The sequence below is a fragment of the Pseudorca crassidens genome, chromosome 17 (assembly GCF_039906515.1).
Source record: "Pseudorca crassidens isolate mPseCra1 chromosome 17, mPseCra1.hap1, whole genome shotgun sequence".
Classification (NCBI taxonomy): Eukaryota; Metazoa; Chordata; class Mammalia; order Artiodactyla; family Delphinidae; genus Pseudorca; species Pseudorca crassidens.
In genome coordinates, this window is record NC_090312.1 from 76091459 (window position 1) to 76112052 (window position 20594).

Genomic DNA, 20594 nt, shown 5'->3' on the forward strand with positions numbered 1-20594 from the left:
TATAAGATAAATTCCAGAGGAGGAGTACTCTACAAAATATCAATACTGTCAAGGTCACCAAAACCAAGTCTGAGAAACCATCGCAGCCAAGAGGAACCTCAGGAGACACGACAACTAAAAGTAACGTGAATCTACCCTTGATGGCGTCCTGAACCAGAATAAGGACAATTTGGTTAAAAAAAAAAAAAAATCTGAAAAAAAAATAAGGGATCAATATTGGTCCATTAATTACAACATATGTACCAGACTAATGTGAGATGTTAGAAGAGAAGAAGCTGGATGTAAGCTATATGGGGACTCTCTGTACTGTCTTCCCGATTTTTCTCTACAACTGTTCTAAAATATAGTCTCTTTGGAAAAAAAAAAAAGGATAATGTAAAATGGCAGTAGAATTAAAAAACAAACAAACTTGGACTGGATTTCTTTGGGACACACATTCTCTTGATACTTTTTACCAACACTGTGGAAAAGATGAAGATTTTGAACCACTAGACTTCAAAACCCACTAAAGGGAAGTAATGGTTATATTTTATCAGAGTCAATGAATAAAATACAATTGGAGGTATTCAGTACTTATATTCTGAAATAAACAAAGAATGACTATCACAAATTTCACTGGTTTCCAAACTTATTTTTAAAAGTTCATTATTGCTAGAATAATCCTACAAAGCTATATAAATCATAAAATTATAAAAATTCAGAACTGCAGAGAACCTAAGATGCATTCTATGCCAATCTCCTGAATTTACCAAGTGCACTAACAACAAAGGAAGTGATTTGTTCAGTGTCAATCTACCAGTTAGAAGTAACTATGTAAGTCTGGTCTTTCCAACTCCCAATTCTAAGATCTTCCCCTATACAGTAATTCCATTCTGGTTACAGATGTGTCAGAAACAGCCAATGATGTTTTCAAATGACGTTCAGATACTTAAAGCTCTAAGTGTGTTCTGTGTAAGGGGTATTCTTTGAAGCGGCCCAGGGTGGCAGGAAGGGATGCGGAACTCCCCCCAGTGTTTCGAACTCTGCACTCACATCTTCCTTGTACACTGACTTTTATAAAGACAGTTTTCATTTACATTTAGCTCCAATGTTATACATACAAGTAACTCAAAATATGGAGTAGAAAAATTCTGAACTTAGTGCACAATTTATAAACAAACTGTATTTAAACTGCCGCTACTACCTGTGGGTGATCTACAGGGGAGTTCTGCCCCTCACTATCACTGCACCAAGAGAAATGAGGAAAGAATACACATCACGATTACGCAATGACAAGTACAACTGACCCTTGAAAAACACAGGGGTTTAGGGGTGCTGACCCTCCACGACATACAACTTAAAGTCGGCCCTACTCACACACGGTCCCTCCATATCCGAGGTTCCTCTGCATCCACAGATTCAGTCAGCCTCAGATTGTGCAGTACTGTATTTACAACTGGAAAAAGTCTGTGTACAAGTGGACCCATGTAGTGCAAACCTGTGTTGTTCACCGATCAACTGTTCTGTGATTAGAAAGCAAATGACCTTGAATTGCTCAGTTAACTTCTAACTGCAAGAATATTTTAGTTCCTAGACTACAATTACTAAATCTAATGTCACTAAGCAAGATAAAGCAAAGCCAGTAAGAATTAGGGTCCCAACTAAAAATGAGTAGCCTCAAATATAAGTACGCTGAAGAGATGCAAACCCTCTTTAGGAGATGATGCTGCAATGTGGGACACCTGGGGTGCCTGTAAAACTGTGCCCTGATCGCAGGCTAACAGTGTGGTATGCAGCACAAAACTAAAACTCTGGTTTCCCCCATCTGAACGAGTGCCTTAGAGAGCCCAGCAATGATTATCAACGCACCATTCAGAGTCACCACGATCCCATCTCCACAAGCTCTATCCAGCCCAAAGGACAACGTCCACACTATTAAAAAGCATTCCTTGGTACCAAGAATGGGGGATTAGGGTTATGAGACAGCTGGTGCCAAGACTTCCTCCTATTAAGTAAGCCTCTTTCTCTTTTGCTCTAAGTTTAGTGTTAAGAGCATGTAATTCAGTAAGCTCACTGGAGTGGATAAAGATTAGGATAAACTGTGATCCTTCCTCTCTTTAATTTCCCCACTTAATTTCAAATGGCCAACTAAATCGAATGACATAATCTATTTGTACTTGAAAGGTATGTCAATCAGGAAATTCGTAACAGAGCTGACAAGAATGTTACGTTTTCTGGAAGGCAATCTGTATTTATAAAGATAAAATGGAAAGAACACAGATATGAGTGAACAATTTTTATTGAAACCCTCAAAGATTAAAGAGGACCAAATGGTGAGTTTGGGTACCATAACAGAAAATCTCACCTAACTGTACCATCATTCACAGGAATGAACAAACCCAAACACGACAAAATTTAAATTCTCATGTAACTGCTACAAGTGAATGTAAATGAACTAATCATTTTATCATAACCTTTCTTTAATCATATGAAAAAGAAGGGAATTTACATGGCATAACAAAAGATATGCAAAACTTAATGAAACACAATTCTCTTAAAGTTCTCAAACTTATTTTTATAGGATGCAGAATGCACTTGAAATGATTAAATGACTTAAGCTGATTCTTCTTTTATTGCAAACTGTTTTAACATCAGCTTAACCCCCATGCATGGTATTCAAAAAGAACACAGCTTTTGAATTAGAAAGATCACTTAAGTTAAAACGAGGATTGAACTTAGGAAAAGGCTGGGGTTTCTTCTGAAAGGAATCTTCAAGTACCAATATGTATAGAGAAAGAATACTAATTTTGGTTACATTTTCCCCCTTACTGTTAAATATACAAACTATATAATACCTTTCAAAATAAAACACCCACGTAAGATAACTTTAATTAAGAAACATTCAAACCAGATCTTGGAAAAACATTAAGCAAGAAAGTTACTGGGCCAATAATGTCTTAATTTGTGATTACTCAGAACACTGGATCAGTCTCCTGCTCTAGAGCCCAGTTTCTCTCCCTCTTGGTCCCCACAGCTAAGAAACCTTCCATTAGTTGTGCTACTGAGACAACTTCTGATCATCTCACTTAGAGGAAAAACATTTTGCTGTACACTGACAGACCAAGGAGGGAGAGAGAAGAGGCACTCGGAAGAAAATTTAAATGAGGAAAAAAACTGACCAATTGAAAAGTTTTGTTTTGTCTTGGTTTTTTCCCCAAAGGAATGCTGCACCCATTTCACTTAATATTAGAAATCCAGGTTAAAGGCACTGGGATGTACTCCTCACCATGAGTAGACTGCTGAGTTACATTTGACATTTCTGAGTCTGCTATTGCAATCAGCCTGCTTGCTGAGTGTTTCCGTGACATCTCTTACACAGAAACCTAATGTAAATTAAACAAGTTTCAATCCGTGTATAATGTAACTAGTTTTATAAAAATATTCAGAGTTGCTAATAAAGCACCAAGAAGAAGAGAACCTCAGAGAGAAGACTCAGATCCTTTCCACAAGGTCACCCCTGTACAGTTTTCTCTAACAGGACCTCCCGAGTGACAGTGTCCCCTCTCTGACATGTCCTACCTGTATAATCCTAGGGATGCAGAACGCTGCTGTGGTGACTATACCCAAATGCCAATTTTCATTACAAATAGTTACGAGACATGTTACTACAAGATTTCATGGCTTACTCTTAAAAAAGGTAAAATAGGTGCAATTTTCCTTTAAGAAAGTCTTTATTTTGTAATATACTATTAACATTTTGATGTTCCCTTCAGTAAACACTGGTAACTATCCTGGGACTACCAAAGCACTGTGAAGTAGCTACAATTTAGCTACAAATACTGTATTGGTTTTCGCTTGAATACAGTATTTGTACATTTTAAGAAAACATTGTACAAAAAAAAAAAAAATCACACAAATGAAAGCCTCAAAGAAATATCTGTCACTAAATTTTGAATCGAAGTGACCAAAGACCATAGTAAATGAAAACATTTCTAAACATGATGTAAACATAAGTGGAGTAAATGCAAAACATCAAGGTACTCAAATCTACTGTATTGCTATTTTCATCCTTAACATATCTTTCTACATAGCTTTCTCCTTTTGGAACAGTAATATAAGGGGCAGTACATTATTTCATAACCATGTGCCATCAGATCAGTTAATACAGATGTCTGACACATAATTATACAAAATCAATTTGTTTCAAGATACAAAATTAATGTTGATATGTAATTAACGAAAAAAATAAGATGTTAAAAAGATAACTATAAGAATACCCAGATATATGCTGTATTCCCATTTATATAGATCTGATCAATAAAACATCAACACATTCACTTAGATACTGATTTAATCCATGGATCAAGGCCATATTTTCAAATATTTTAAGGATGCCAGGACACTGCAAAAGCTGGAGAAAGGAGTTGAGGAACAATATATGCTTGCTAAACAAGAACTATGTTTATTTAGCTAGTGAATACCTAGAGTAATAAATTTTTTACTTCATGATAGCAATCAGGCTCGCAAACACCCAGAAATAGGAATTAAGGGTTTTAAATGTAGTTATAAAGGTCATAAAAAGTCTGATTAGACTGAGGTACATTACTCAAAATTTTGAGATTCATTAAGTGGTAGCAAACAAAATAATTCCTCAGACAAATGCACATTTTTCAGTATACATATTATTGGGGGAAGGAGGGGAGAAGAATGTGCATTAACTGGTGAAATCCACCAAGCTGCATATCAATATTCTGTTACACCAAACAGTTTGAAGACAAGGGAAATGTTCTAATATAATCTCAGATTATGTTTCATTTGGCTAAAATAGAGCATAAGGTTGCTTTGCCATATTAAAAGTTTACTACAATAATTTTCACATAAACATTTAGACTTGAACTCCAGGACTAAATATGGCATGATTATTTTGCTTTTAATCTGTCAAATAGCTAAAAATTGACAATTTAAAAACTACAACAAAGAAAAAGTTGAAGCAGTGTGACTCTTACATCATTGAACCACTTCTAATGGTTAACTGTTAGTATTTAACAAATTCAAAGAGTTAATGAATCCTTGCATTCATTCAGTCTTCTGTGCCTTAGCTAGGATGCATAATTACAAAAGACAGCAGATACTGGTAAAAGCTTCAGGACAGAAAGTGCTTGACGAAGTTACAGTTCTCAAGTGTGTTTGGTGAGAGTATAAGGGCAGACGCGCTGATGAAAACCATTACAAGGAGAGTCAGTTCTGTGTTAGAGTTCAAAGATGTCACCTTAAGCAGAAAAAAGCTTTAATAACGTCTTCTTTGACTTATTAGGCATTTCCAGAGGCTACATCATTAGTGTTGTATAATTCTAACAGGACATCTTCATATGGTTATTGTTTGTTTCTATTTCTCTCCTGAAAGAAAAGCACAAAGACCTTTAACAAAACACCATCATTATTTAATGATTTAAACTATATGCATTTATAATGTAAACCATCTCCATAAGAAGTTCTTCAAATACTAATTTTCAAGTAATTAGCTAAAAACGATTTACTATTACCTATACACACCTCAGTGTGGTTACCACAAACCATTTTAAAATAAAGAAGTCCAAACACAAAGACCTAGTTCAGGAGATTATAGGTCCTCACCACAGCTCTGTTTTCCCACAGAATTTTGTTTAGGTGAGACTATTACAATAATGTCTTTCTAGCCCTTTCAGTGAGTTTTTGATGGTGAGGTATCAAAATAGACCAGAAGTCCTCTGAAGCAATTTGAAAACTATTGGCCGAGGTAGGGTTAGGAGGAAAGGAAAAGAGTTGCATTAAACTGCATTAAATTAAGCTTTCAGTATTAACTTAAAAAAAAAAACAAAAAAAAACACTGAATCACAAGCTTCCTCCATATCCTACTCTCAGATTCAGCATAATTTTTCACATGAAGAAATATTAGTAATACTTATTATTATAATTTCTTTTAAGAAAGCAGAAACCCCTTGAACATAAGTTGAGTGATGTTTTCATGATGTTTATTAACCAAATTATCCACATGTAATACTTATCCTTGAAAAAAAGGATGACTAGCACTCTGCATGCCTGTCAAGTGGATGCATTACGTAGTTTGTTTGTGCCACCATCTGCTTTAATGTGTCATCACTGGTTCTCATACTTTAGCAAGCATCAGAATCACCTGGATGGCTGTGGAAACACTCACTATTGGGCCGCAAAGGTCTGAAGCTGAACTTGTGAGCCTGCAGTTCTAACGAGTTCAAGGTGATCCTAATACTGCTGGTCCAAGGACCACACTGAAAGCCACTGTGTCTAACACATTATAAGACTCTCTATTTGTGGTTTCACTACTCCCACTTTTCTATAAGTAACACATGCTCCATAATAAATATGTGTATACTTTGCCAATGGTCAAATTAATGTCCCATCCCCTGTGACACCATCAGAAAACTGTATTTTAAATTCCAAAGAGGGCACTTCCCTGGTGGCACAGTTGTTAAGAACCCGCCTGCTAATGCAGGGGACATGGGTTCAAGCCCTGGTCCAGGAAGATCCCACATGCCGTGGAGCAACTAAGCCCGTGCACCACAACTACTGAGCTTGCGCTGTAGAGCTCTCGAGCCACAACTACTGAAGCCTGCGCGCCTAGAGCCCGTGCTCCACACAAGAGAAGCCACCACAATGAAGAGTATCCCCCGCTCGCTGCAACTACAGAAAGCCCGGGCGCACAACAAAGACCCAACACAGCAATCAATCTATCAATCAATTTATAAAAATAAATTCCAAAGAGAACTTTAAGTTCTTTGTTACTAAAGTCCTTTCTTTTTCATCTTTATATATTCCTAGACTAGAATAACAGTATTTAATACAGAAAGCTAACAAATAAATGCCCTACTATAAGATAACTACAAATGAATTATTTCATACACCCATAAGCATCAGTGAGATATTCCTAAAGAAAAAAACAAAAATGAAAACAGACAGAGCCAGCTAATTAATCATGTTTCCAAAGGATAAACAAAACCAAAAATCCAACAACATAAACAAAGGAAAAAAAAGACAAAAAAAGAATTTGGAACCAGGAATCTGTAGTCTAATTTTACAAAGGCCCTAAAGCTTTTAAAAAACCAGCCTAAACATAAAGGAAATTTATTTCTCAGCTGAAGGAAACAGATTTGTATGAGAAATGTTGAAGCCTGCTTTAATTAGCTGGATATAAAACACTGTATTACAGATGAAGCAAAAAGTGGTAACAGCTCACTGCTTATTCCTCCCCATGAAATGACTGATCAAAACTAGAGAAATTCATCAACTCCATGAAAAACCCCAAAACTACAGGAAAAAAGGGCAATACTACTTAAGGATAAGCTAGACAAAGAGAGGTTTAACCTGAGGGAGATGATTAGGTATATGAATGAGGACCATGTTTTATTTAAATAGAAGTTAGAGATGCTGTTTCATTTTGAACTGTAATCAATTATGGCACCTTTAACTGAATCAATAAAATATACAGATTAAATCTATGTACATAATGCATAACTTCTAACTCAGTGGACAGGAAAAGAGAAAAATTTTAAAAACTCCTTTCCTGTGCTAGGACAGGAAAGGAGGGAGAGGGGAGCTTGAAAGATCTAGGTGAATTAGAAAGCACAAAACATAAAATCGCAGAAATACACATTTATATTATTTATACATTTTTATCAAGCAATCAAAAAATGGAGGTTCATTAACGAAAACACAAAAGAGCTCAAAATTAAAAAAAGAAATCTAGTTACACATGATTTACAAGAAATTTACCCTAAACATAAAACAAGCCAAATGAAGACTTAGTCAACTATATTAATATCAGATAAAGTGGATTCTAAGGCAAAAACCACTGAGGCAAAAACCACTACATACTGAGTAAGAAACATTTTTTATAAAAAGCTGTAACAGTATTAAACTAAAAATACAACTTTACATATATTAAAAGTTTTCAGAATTACAAAGAAAACCTGACAGGTTCCTAATTATAGCAGGAGAATTTAACACATTTCTCTTAGTAATTGATAAAGCAGACAAGTTAATGAAAATAAAGACTGAATATACAGAATACAGAAAACGGAGCCAAATCATTACAGGGTCCACAATGAACAACCACAGAAAGGAACTATATGCCAGACCAGAAAACCAATCTAAATACCAAAGAGTCAGTATCATACATAGCATATTTTCTGACATCAATTTTAACAGCAAAACAGGTAACAACAAACAAAATCTTACCACATTTGGAAAATCTAGAACACATTTCTAAAAGTCTCCCAAAAAATCATAACAAAAATTCAAAATTTTTTATACCAGTACAATATAAATATACTAAATCTAATAAGCCCTGAAAAATAAAATTAGAAATTTAATGTATAGAATTTAAAAAAACATTTTTTTTAAAACTGAAAAATAATGAGCTCATCATCCAACTCAATATGTTAGGAAGTAAGTAGCATTGAGTCCCCCAAAGTAAAATGAATCAAATAGGACAGCAGGAGAAAATAATGAAACAGAAAACAAAGATAAAGAGAGCCTAAGAGAACAAAAATAAAAACTGGTGTTTGGGGGGTAAAAGAGGCTGACAATAGAAAAATCTCTGGAAAGACTGATTTTAAAAAAAGAAATGAAGCATAAATAATATCGTGAAGACTCACACAGCTAAAAAAAATTAAAATAATATTAATGCCAATACGAAAAAAAGCTTAAAACAAAACAACTTCCTAAAAATAAAATTTACCAAAACAAATTCAAGAATACAAAGAAAACTTGAAGACTTATAATAACTAAAGAACTTTAACCAACAATTAAAAATCTACCCCAAAGAAAAACTCCCAGGCTCATGTGGTTTCACAAGAATTCTGTACTTATACCAACTGTTCCAGAGACTAGAAAAAGGAGTATTTCCTGATGTATCTTGAGGTTGGCAACACTTTGATACTACCTTCAGAAAAGCAGGAGAAAACTGAGTCCAGTCTCACTTGTCAGAAGGACCTCTTAAGGGCTGTTCTGATGGTAACGGAGTGTATAGAGGAGCAAAAGTAGAAGCAGGAAGGCCAGTAAGGAGGCTAGCACAATCATCATCCAGTACAATAATAATAATAATGGAGGATGGAGAGCTAGTGGAAAGTGTTTAGATTCTGGATCTATTCTGAAAGCAGAGCCAACAAGACTTACTGATAGATTGGTTAGATATGGAGTGTGAAAGAGGAATATTGCGAATTAGTCCAGTATTGTTGGCCTGAACTGGAAGGGCGGACAGTGGTGCCCTCTACAAAGAGGGAGAAGGAAGACTCTAACATTCTTGATCCTTCTGCATGACCACACTATAGTAAAGAACTACTTTACAAAGATTCCAGTGCCCACATTTGCATTTGATGCTTTATTGTGTGTCAAGTTTAAGAAAAGAACAGATGCAGTCTAATAATATAAAAACTATTCATCTGTACCAAAGATCAAATAACCTCAAAGTGTACTATAAAATGGAAGAGTTAGGAAGGTGGTCAAATAGTGAAAATGGTGGAGGACAGTCATAACATGTGTTAGTTTAGGTGGTCCAAATGAGAGTAAAAACAGGGTTCTAAAACTTAAGACTAATTCATGCTTTGAGCTGTGATTTAGTTTCGGCAAAATAACATCACTCATCACACTAAATTTTTTGTTTATGTGCAGTTTTATTTTGGTTTTAGAGTTTTCACTTAATTTTATGTTTAAGTAATACAAGTAATAAAATTACAAGAAAAAAAGCATAAAGATCAAAAAGAAGTAAAACGGTCTCTATTTGCAGATGATATGATCTGTTAGGCAGAAAATCCTAAGGATGTTCTATTAGAACTACTAGAACTAATAAGTGAATTTAGCAAGGTCACACAATATAGGACATTTCTATTGATATAAAATTGTAGCAAACAACTGGGAAGACTGAAAATACAAATTACATTCACAATAGCAGTAAAAATTATATAAAATACTTAGAAACAAATTCAGTAAGAGCCATGTGGTTTTCAACAGTGAAAACTACAAAATTTTACTGAGAGAAATTATGTCTGTCTCTCCAAGACCTCTGAGTTCTACAAAGAAAGGGTTATTGGGGCTTCCCTGGTGGTACAGAGGTTAAGAATCTGCCTGCCAATGCAGGGGACATGGGTTCGAGCCCTGGTCTGGGAAGATCCCCACGTGCCACGGAGCAACTAAGCCCGTGCGCCACAACTACTGAGGCCTTGCACCACAACTACTGAAGCCCATGCGCCTAGAGCCCGGGCTCCACGAGAAGCCACCGCAATAAGAAGCCCACACACCGTAACGAAGAGTAGCCCCCGTTCGCCACAACTAGAGAAAGCCCGCGCGCAGCAACGAAGACCCAACGCAGCCAAAAATAAATAAATAAAATAAATAAATTTTAAAAAGAGTAAGAGCTATTTATCTTAAGTGGCTTACTGGTAACCTTTAATATTTATCTGTTGAATGAATAAGGGGACAGTTAAGAAAAGAACACGCAGGCTCTAAATATATGGTGATAAAGGTTGACTAGAACACAAGACATAGGCTAGAATTGTCCCTGGAGTGTGGGAGGAGCGGGATGACACTACTTCTCTGGAACCCAGTAACAAGGTCTTAAAGCCGAGCGAACGAATCAATATGCAACCGTATTTTGGAGTGAGATTTTGGACTCTTTATGATAAAATGAAAGTAATAAAATTATTATACTCCAGATTGTTGTTCACAAGTGGAACTGTCCACTTGTAGCTTTTTTACATCCTAGGTGTGTGTGTATATATATATATTATATATATACTACATACACACACACACACACACACACACACACACTATATATATATCCTGCAGGGAACTGGTTCCAGGGCCCCCGTGGATATCAAAATCCGAGGATGCTCAAGGCCCTTACAGCTGGCCCCCTGTATCCACGGGTTCCATTATCTGCAGGTTCACATCTGTGGATATGGAGGGCTGACTGTAATCATGCATTTGTTGCTAAAGAAAAATAGACAACTGAGATACCACTCAATTTAAGGATGACTGTTCACACCATAATCCATGTGAAACAAATCTCTCCCAAAGATCTATGATTAACCCAATAATCCATCTCCTAAAAACTCATAAATTTCTTTATCAACATTGGAACTTAACATAGCCACTATTAACGCTCCTATAGGGTGCCAAGATAAATCTGAGGGGGAAAAAATCAGTTATAAAATGCTAATTGAAGTACCTCTTTTCCCAATTCTGGCTTATAAAGAATTATTACTAAGCTCAGAACAGAGTATTACTACAATAAAAACAGATTCATCTTGATTATTCAAATATCACTCAATGTCTTATCATAGAATTACTCACTTAAATACGTAATGTAAGTTTATTCTGTCACGTGTGATACATCCTGGGCCAAAAACTGTTTTCCAGAGAAATATTCTTTAAATTTTACAGTGAAGATGAAAGGAAAAGCAAGATTTTATACACTGAATTTGTTTCTGTTCATCATAATCAACTCACAAATAGACAACTACAATTGTAGAAGAGTTTACTGAAAGGTCATCAGAGACTTCAACCATTCTTGATCCTAAGAACTGCAATCTGATTAATGGGAAAGCATTAAACTAAATGTTCCACTTGAGAAAAAAGAAGTACAGAACTGTCAGGAAAATGCTTACTGCTAACAACAGTAACTACTACTAAAATAACTACAACTGAAGTAATTTCTTGTATATTAGCACAAACTTGATTACTTTGAGACAGACCTAAACATCATCTCATCTCAGAATCAAAATTATTCCAATTGTGAAAAAAATTATATCAGGGACTAAACTTTACTCTTTGGAAAGGCTCAACGACACAAAATAGCATAAATGATTAAAATACACTGACGGTTCTGGAAATTAAAACTAATAAGGATTTTATTACAGTTATGCCTTAAGTTCATCTCAAAGTTACAGGTACCTGAAAAGACTAATTTTTCCTATATGGAATTTTAAAAGCTATTAAACTAAAAATCTCACCTCAGACTGTTTACTGATCAATAAGGATTTATAAGAATGAAAGAATATAGTAGAAGCTAAATGATGCACATTCAGTATAACAAAGGTAAAATTTCAGTAAAACGTTATCTAAATAGTCAAAAGTAGACTCTATGGCTATGTAGACTACTCGAATTTATACTGGACATAATATACTCAAAACATTAGCAGTTTTTTGTTTTCTTTATTTTCCAATCAAACTAGCTTTATCGTTAGAAGTAATACATACAATTGCAAGTTAAAGTAAAAAAGTAAAGCTCCCCTATCCCCCTCTAGTCTTTTCTATTTCAACTTCCTCTGATAGGTTACCACTACTGACTTTAAGTGGCATGCTAATATATACATTTCTTGACTTGTCAATTCGGACACTATCAATTCCCATTGTATATGACGAGCAATTTATCACAGTGAACGTTATATTCTCCTCTTCCCCGTCCCTACAATAGAACTCACTCTATCTTTAGTTCTGGTGACTGTCCTTATGACTTCACCCACTATGCGCCAAGCATTAGGTGCTAAGGATTCAGCAAAGAACAAAGCAAGTCCTACTCTCAAAGAGCATCTCCAAGGTCAGTGCTTCCCAACTGAGGGCTCCTGTCGTTTGTCTAAGACCACAATGCCATTTAACAGACGGAGGCTTACAGCCCTGAGGTCCACTGTATACAATGAGAACCTTCTGACTCAAAATGCATACGGAGTCCCTATTGATGGTTCTAGTATAACCAGCTACCAGGTGTTATCCTTCTTAAATTCCTTTTTCATTCTGCTGAAATACCTCTTCAAGTTTCTTATGAAGGGTATGTAGCTAAGCTCTTGTACACCTGAAATCTTTATTTTGCACTCCTCCCTCACAGATATTATTCGACACTCATCTTTAAGAACATAATTCTATGCCCCATTCCCCTATACTACAAAATATGATTTTATATGTGTCCAGAGTTGTAGATGACAGAATTCTGGTAACAGTCCGACTCTCCTTCCTGTGTAGCTTTCTTACAGGCCTTTTGCTCCGAAAGCTTTTCTCTTTATCTTATCTTTTTTATCTTTTACAATTTTAAATAATCCTGCTGGTTACTCAGTGAGCCCATCATTCTGAAAACATGTATCTTTTGGCTCTGGAAATTTTTCTTTAGTCGTTCTTCCCTCCAACTGTTTCTTCCTGTACTCTTTTTAAAGACTCCTTTAGATATAGTGGACCTCCTTTCCACCACATCTTTCACACCTTATATTTTTCATCTCTATTATTCCACATTTGGAAATTTCTGATTTGAAATTCCAGATGATTAACTGGATCTAAAACATTAACATTTTATTAATCCACTTGATAAAAAGAAACATTTTTAAAAACTGCTGACAATCCTGTTTCTCATTTCCAAGAACATTTTCTGGTTTTCTTTTCTTTTTCCATATGAACCCTAACAAATCAAATCTTGTTGTATAAATTACCTTCTGCTCTCTGAATACCTATTTCTTTTAGAGGATTTGTCTTGGTTTTTTCATCAAGCTTGATTTTAATCAAATATATCAAAGTTATGTGTTCAAATCTAAGAATGAAGAACTATACAAACACTGCAATAACTGGCATGGATTTTTCCTGCAGTTTTAAGTTTCACGACTACCCCTCAGTCTAAGATAGAGAATCTGACTTTCCAAGTTTTATATGAACAGACAGGGTATGTTTGGTCAGCTCCTCCATAGGCTGCTGTACTGGCAAAGCAAGCTGGGGAATTCCTCCTCTGCTAAAATAACCAGAAAAGGGACAAGAAAACAGTCAATGAAAAAGACCCAGCAATGACAAGATGGAATTCGTTTTTTTTTAAACTTCTTTTCTGCTATCACAAATAGGCTGAAGAACTTAAAGAGAAAAATGAAACAGTAAGAAGAGAAATGAAAGAAAGCTACAGTAACCACAAAACTAAATGTAAAATTTTAAACTACAAAACTTCTATTAAAAAGTATACAAAAAAATTTTTCCACACTTGGGGAAGGCAAAGATTTGAAGTCAGGTTAGTATAAGCCTTCTAAAATAGTTCTTATTCAAAATTGTTTTGGTTATTCTAATCTTAGCCTGGATCTTATACTACAAAAAAAGATTTAAAAAAAAAAAAGGCTTAAAGGACACTCTGGACCAAGTGACAGAATATCACGGTTACATGAGAGAATATCCTTATTCTAAGGAAATATATACGATACTTTTTTGGGGTAAAGAGCCATGACGTATGAAACGTACTCTCAAATTGCTCAAAAAAGCCATAAAGCAAGCATTTTTCCTGCTGATTGCATTTGAGTTGTTCCCTGTTATTTACTAGTGTCAACTGTACACCTAAGAACATTCTTATACGTATTCTGGGGTATGCGCGAAGTTTCTCTTAGGTATAGATATATATCCTGGAGGACAACTGCTGAATTACCAGGTACTGAAACATTCAGCTTTATAAGAAAATGCAGAACTACCCACCCACATGGCTATATCAATTCAATGCTCCCACCTGCAACTGTGTAAGACCTTTTGTTGTTATACAGTCTCTCCAATACTTGCTATTATCAAATTTCTTAATTTTGCCAAATGAGTGGATATAAAATATTTTCTCATTATAGTCTTGATCTGCATTTCCTGAATTATTATTAAGACTGAATATCTTTTTACACTTATTACCCACATTTATTTCCTCTCTCATGAGAGGATTATCCATATCTTTTGCCCATCTTTGTAGTGGATTATTTTTTTCTTAAACTGATTCACAGGAGTTCTTTAAATGCTCTCGACAACTGTCTCCGGTCAGTTATGTTCAAATTCCTCCCAGTTCCTAACATGTCTTTTTACTTTCTTTAAAGCATCTTTTGATGAACAGATTTTAATCTAGGCAAATTTTTATCAATCTTTTCTTTTATAAGTAGTGCCATTTTTTGTCTTGCTTAAGAACCCCTACTTTACCCAAGGTCTCTGAAGGATGTGCACCTGGGAAAATGTGACCTCGACATATCAGAAGCTTTGAGGAATTTCAGCTGAACACAAGACAGATGGGGTCACATTAAAAGAGAACATAAATAATAACTTGCAACTCCTTTTACTTAAAAAAGAAAAAAGGCATAACCAGTGAAGGAAATCCTAGCAAAACACCACTAATTTGTCCTTTTTGATGGAGCCAAGGAGGACCTAGAATAGACAGGAGGCACATCCTTCATCACTGGGATGCCAAGAGTATTTGAAAGTAGTTTTGCTGGAAAGCCAAAGTGCAAACACAAGCGTACCTAAGAGGAAATCTACAAATGAGTATCTACAATTTCTGCCTGGACAAGGACTTTAACAGCTCCAGAAAGAAAACGGCAAGAACACTTGATATCCCACATGCCAAACAGTTAATAAGCAGGGGAAAAGGTTTCCTGACATGGTGGTTTCAAACTCAAAGGAAAGTCAAATTTCAACTACTAGCATGTCCATTGCACTGGCTCTCCCTTCTTACTCTTCACAGGTTGATGAATCACTTAACTGGTAAAGTCAACATACATCATGGCTCTCCCATCTCCACGTTTGCAATGGAAAGAGAATATGCAACTAACACCAAGCATTAAAGCACGCACACACAAAAACAAACCTATCTGGGGGCAAATACCTGATCCGGATGATTCTCTGCCTGGTTTAATGATGACAGAAAAAAAAAAAAAGCAAAGAGTCTTAAAATATTTTTTCAGAAAAAAAGGATACTAACAAAACTATAATGAGTTCAGATAGACACTGGGGAAAGATAAAATACAAAGGGGAAAGAAAAGATAGTTTGGGGGGAATACTGTACCCTGATAGTGGTGGTTACACAAATCTACAAATGTGTTACAATTCATAAAACTGTACAGCCCAAAAAAGTGACTTTCACCGTATGATTTAAAAAAAATTTTTCAAGGATATATACACAAATATTTATAGGAGCTTTATTTACATTCTTCAAATCTGAAAGCAACCAGATGTCCTTCGAAGAATGAATGGTTAACAAACTGGTAAATCCATACAATGGAAAGACAGAATTAAAAGGAACAAAGAACTGATACACAAAGCAACATAAACTGCAAGGACATCGTGCTGAGTACAAGACTCCAGTGTTAAAATATTACACATTGTAATTTCATTCATGTAAAATTATGGAAAACGCCTTATAGAGAGAGAGAACAGATCAGTGAATTACTTACTAGTGGAGGGGAGCACTTGACTAGAAAGAGGCAGCAAAAGGTAATTTACAATTTTACTGTGTGTTAATTAAAAAAAATTAAAGATATATAAGACGAAGGAATTTAAAAATGATAATTACAGGAAGCAGAAATAAGCTTTCAACAGTCATCTTTGTGCTCAATAAAATCAAGATAAGAATGGCCAAGAAGGGGGAAAAAAAAAAAATCAAAGTGGACTCTGGAACAAGGGATTCAGGTAAAAAAACAACAGGTGTGAAGGGAGAACTAGATGTGGTAATGTAAGCAAACTAACAGTCATTGAAAAATACAAAACCTCACAAATCACTGAACCAACACAAAGTAAATCAAATCAATGACATGGAAATTCAATTTTGAGAAACTCTCCAAACGCAAAGAAAAATAATGAAGATAAGAACCAATGGCATTCAAGGACAAAGATTCAATATATTTTTTGACATTACTAGGAAAAAGAAAAAGAAACAAATTTGGCCTACAGATGAAGGAATAAGGAAAACTGTAAGAGACCCATACTGTGCACATTCCATATACATGTTCACATAGCAAGAATAAATTTTGTGCACACAGACAGAAATAGTTATTTCCAAAGAAAGAAAATTTAGGCTGGCCCCAGACTTCTCCATAATATAAAACTATAAATAATAGACTATAAATAGAAAACTATAAAACAAAGCCTGAATGAAAAGACTGTGACCCAAGATTTCTATATCCAATAAAACTGTTGTTCACATATCATGGCCAAAGAAAGGCATTTTCGGGATTTAGAAGCGCTTAATAAATATATTACATCAAATTACTCTTCCTAAAAAAAAAAAAAAGATGATGGTAATAAAACAAGCTAGGCTCCAAATTAAAATGTCAAAGGTGGGTTCAGACACATTATAAAAAGACTGGCAGTAAGCCATGAAACAATTTAAATGTAAAATTTTTAAGTTTAAAAATATAAAGTTTAGGGCTTCCCTGGTGGCGCAGTGGTTGAGAGTCCTCCTGCCGACACGGGTTCGTGTCCTGGTCCGGGAAGATCCCACATGCTGCAGAGCAGCTGGGCCCGTGAGCCATGGCCGCTGAGCCTGCACGTCCGGAGCCTGTGCTCCGCAACCAGAGAGGCCCACGTACCACAAAAAATAAATAAAAAAATAAAGTTTAAATCATTGTTGGTATATATGATTATAAAACAAATAATTCCTGAGACAATTATATAATAAAAAAAATAAAACTAAGATAAATTTTCAGACTGGGTAGAGGAGAAGTGTGGGAAAACGTACAAGGTGACCTGTCCTGGGTGATGGAAGAAAAGTTGAATCATTTCTCCTGATTCACTATTTGTAAAGGCACTTACAGTGGGACAATCTACTCAACTGCTGAGCTCAAAAACTCAGAAGCTACTCTTGATCCTCCTTTTTCCCTCACTTCCCACATTTAACCTGGAGAAAACTCAATTATATTCAGCAATTCACTGGAAAGGTTGAGCAGGGCCTTTAAGAGTCATATGTATTATTCCAAAGCAAAATTTCTAACAATTCAGGGCAGCAGTCACTAGCACCAGAATCACCTGAGGTGCCTGTAACAATACCAGGTCCCTTATCAAATATATCAGATTTTCCTTGAGTGGGTCTCAAGAAGCTGCATTTTCAGGGAGCACCCTAATTGATATTTATATGCCATAAGGTTTGGCAGGATCATTATTTCAACATTATTCAGCGGTGAGGATTGTTATTTGAACAATTCCCTCTTCTGTACAGACTAAAAAGCCACAGGATACTCAGGCGCACACAAACAGAAACGAATCACTGATGTTTTACATACAGATAAAGTTGAAGTTCGTGCTTTATCTTAATTTCTACATAGAAGCTTTCCATAGTAACCAACATAATTTACTGGAGAAGATTCTAACTTAAGCCCTGCTTCATTTGAAATTTAAATGTATTGTCTATGGAAAAATCTGCTAGTTGCCTATTCCATCCATTCTCTTTCCCTCCTATAAATAGGACTCTGCAATTTACTTTTGTAGCTTGGAACAGAAAATATTCCTCAGCCTGTCCTGCTCTATGGGCTCTGTGATCAAATCCCAGCCAACCTGACGCAAGTAATAAACAGTGTGTAACTTCAGGATACATCTCCCTTAAGAGTCTTACAGTGGGCAAATAACAGAATTAGAAATCAAATTCTGCAGAGTTTAAGTCCACTTCTCAATTCTAAGCTGCCTTCCTATAAAGTCAAATCCTTACTATATTTTGTACAAGTGCTTTAAGTGTACAAGTTATAAACAAGCCTCAGGAATCTTGGGGGAAAATATCTATTTATCATAAATACAAAATATGTAGTACTTTAAAAGCTGTTTGTCTCAAACTCCAAATACATTTTCCCGTAAAATTAAAGTTTAAGATTAGCGACTAGAATCCCTAGCCAGTTCTTAAGTCTGCTTAATTACAAATGCACAACTCAGGGCTCTGATAAAGAATAAAGACCTTTATCACCTGAGGAGTATGAACACGCAGGAAGCAAATTCAGAGTAAGGGTTACCCTTGGAAAGGCATCCGAGGCCTTCACGGGGGTCTGCAGAGTTCTGTTTCTTAAGCTAAGTGGCTGGTTGCCTTCAAAGTTCTTAAACTCAGAATGTAATATTAAAAGGCATTAAAGATTACAATCCATACACACCACCCCAATAAAAAGACCCTACACACAAAAATCACTGTACTCTTACCCTACGCATGGCTTCCTCCTCTTCTTGACGCTTTTCATAATGTGCAAAGTCATCAAAGATTGAGGTGGTGTGCTTGAAAGTAGCAATTATTTTAAGCACTTGCTTAGCTTTTTCTAGGGGTACCTCTTGGGTGTCCCTTGAATTGGTAACTGGTTTGTTGTCATTATTTTCTAAGCGAATATGCCGTAACTGGTTATTGGGAACATCTTTGACAAAGATCCATTTAACTTCAAATTTGCCCTTCCACTTATCCTGAGACCAGACACCGGCATACGCGTTATAGTCCACAACAGACTTCATCTCAGCCACTCCACAAAAATGTCCACTGCCATTCACGCTGAAGAGCAAATAGAGTGGGCCCTTCCCATTCAGGGAACGGTAAGCGGCATCCAAACGCTTATTACCATGCTCAGTACTACACCAGATAGAGTACTTAATGGAACGGTGAATGTCATCCTCAGAATAGCTTTTAATTATAAACACCCGTCCGTTCTTCAGGTTCCAGTCAAAGTCTTTGGGATTGTAGTTGTTTATGGCCTTTAGCTTTTCCAGCACTGGATGCACTTCTACACTTGAAGGTGAAGCACTGGCAGGAACAACACCTAAACCAAAGTTTTCACCTCCCCCTCCACTGTTCTGGTGGAAGCCCGCCCCCCTGTTCCGAGGAGCGAGCCAGCGATTCTGCAGTGGCTGCGGCTGCGGCTGTGCTTGGTGAGGCTGGGCCTGCGGCTGCGCTCCCGGCTGCGGCTGCGGCTGCGGCGGGGGCAGCTGGCCTTGCACCAATGGTGGCGGCTGAATTAACGGCTGAGGCTGCTGGACTAGAGTCTGAGGAGGCAGAACTGGTTGGGCTGCTGGAGCCTTTACTACTGACCCCTTTTCATCCCAAGTTCCAATATTCATGTTGTGTTTTATAGGAGGTGGTGGCACGGCGGAGCCCCCGATCCCCACGCTGCCCTTGGGTTTGAGTTTCGGTTGAGGTTTGGCAGGTTTTCTGGCAATGGCAGCCCAGGAAGTTGGCTTAGGCGCTGCACTGCTAACGGGCGGCACACTATTGGCTGCAATGCTAGTCATACCACTGCTGCTCAAAGCTGTTCCTACAGTTTTTGTCACTGCGGCTGTCAGGTCACCACCAATTTTCAGTCCAGTCATGCCTTGCTCAATACTGCTAATGCCAGGCACCTTACTCAAAGTATCATTGCCAAATCCAGCCTGTCCATCAGTAATAGCTCTCCCAAGAGAACTAGGTGGATAGCCGTAACTGCTACTATAAGCAGAACTTTGTGTTGATTGTCCCTGAGATCCACTTGTCCCCCATGTAGAGAAATCAGCATTACCAGGAAAAAAGTTAAATCCATGTTGACCAAGAAATGGAGGGGTATTTCCTAATGCCCCAGGTTGACTAAACACACCATCTGGTATATAATGATGTTCTCCATTACTCATTTGTCCATAGGTTGTCAGATATGGCATAGGTTGGTCTCCAGCTGTGGACCATGCTGCTTCCCCAAGAGAATATGGAAATCCAATGGATGGAGCATAGTAACTAGGCATGTATGGATCTGACATTGGTGGATAGCTGTTATTCTGGAAAACAAAAGACCACAATCAGGACAGAAATAAGATTAGGGGGCAGAGAAACATCTGAAAGAGTAAAATCAAATAGT

General features: G+C 36.5%; 1 protein-coding gene across 13 annotated transcripts in view; it reads right to left on the bottom strand.

Annotated features, from left to right (window-relative positions):
- Positions 1 to 20594, bottom strand: part of YTHDF3 (YTH N6-methyladenosine RNA binding protein F3) — a 44295-nt gene that overhangs the window by 8558 nt on the left and 15143 nt on the right. For 12 of the 13 annotated variants that reach the window (XM_067712223.1, XM_067712224.1, XM_067712219.1 and 9 more), the window contains one exon: positions 18931 to 20514. In XM_067712223.1, the coding sequence (XP_067568324.1) occupies positions 18931 to 20514 (1584 nt within the window). Of the gene's footprint in view, positions 1 to 2262; positions 5377 to 18930; positions 20515 to 20594 lie in introns of those variants that run through there. The other variant, XM_067712226.1, reaches the window with a different exon arrangement.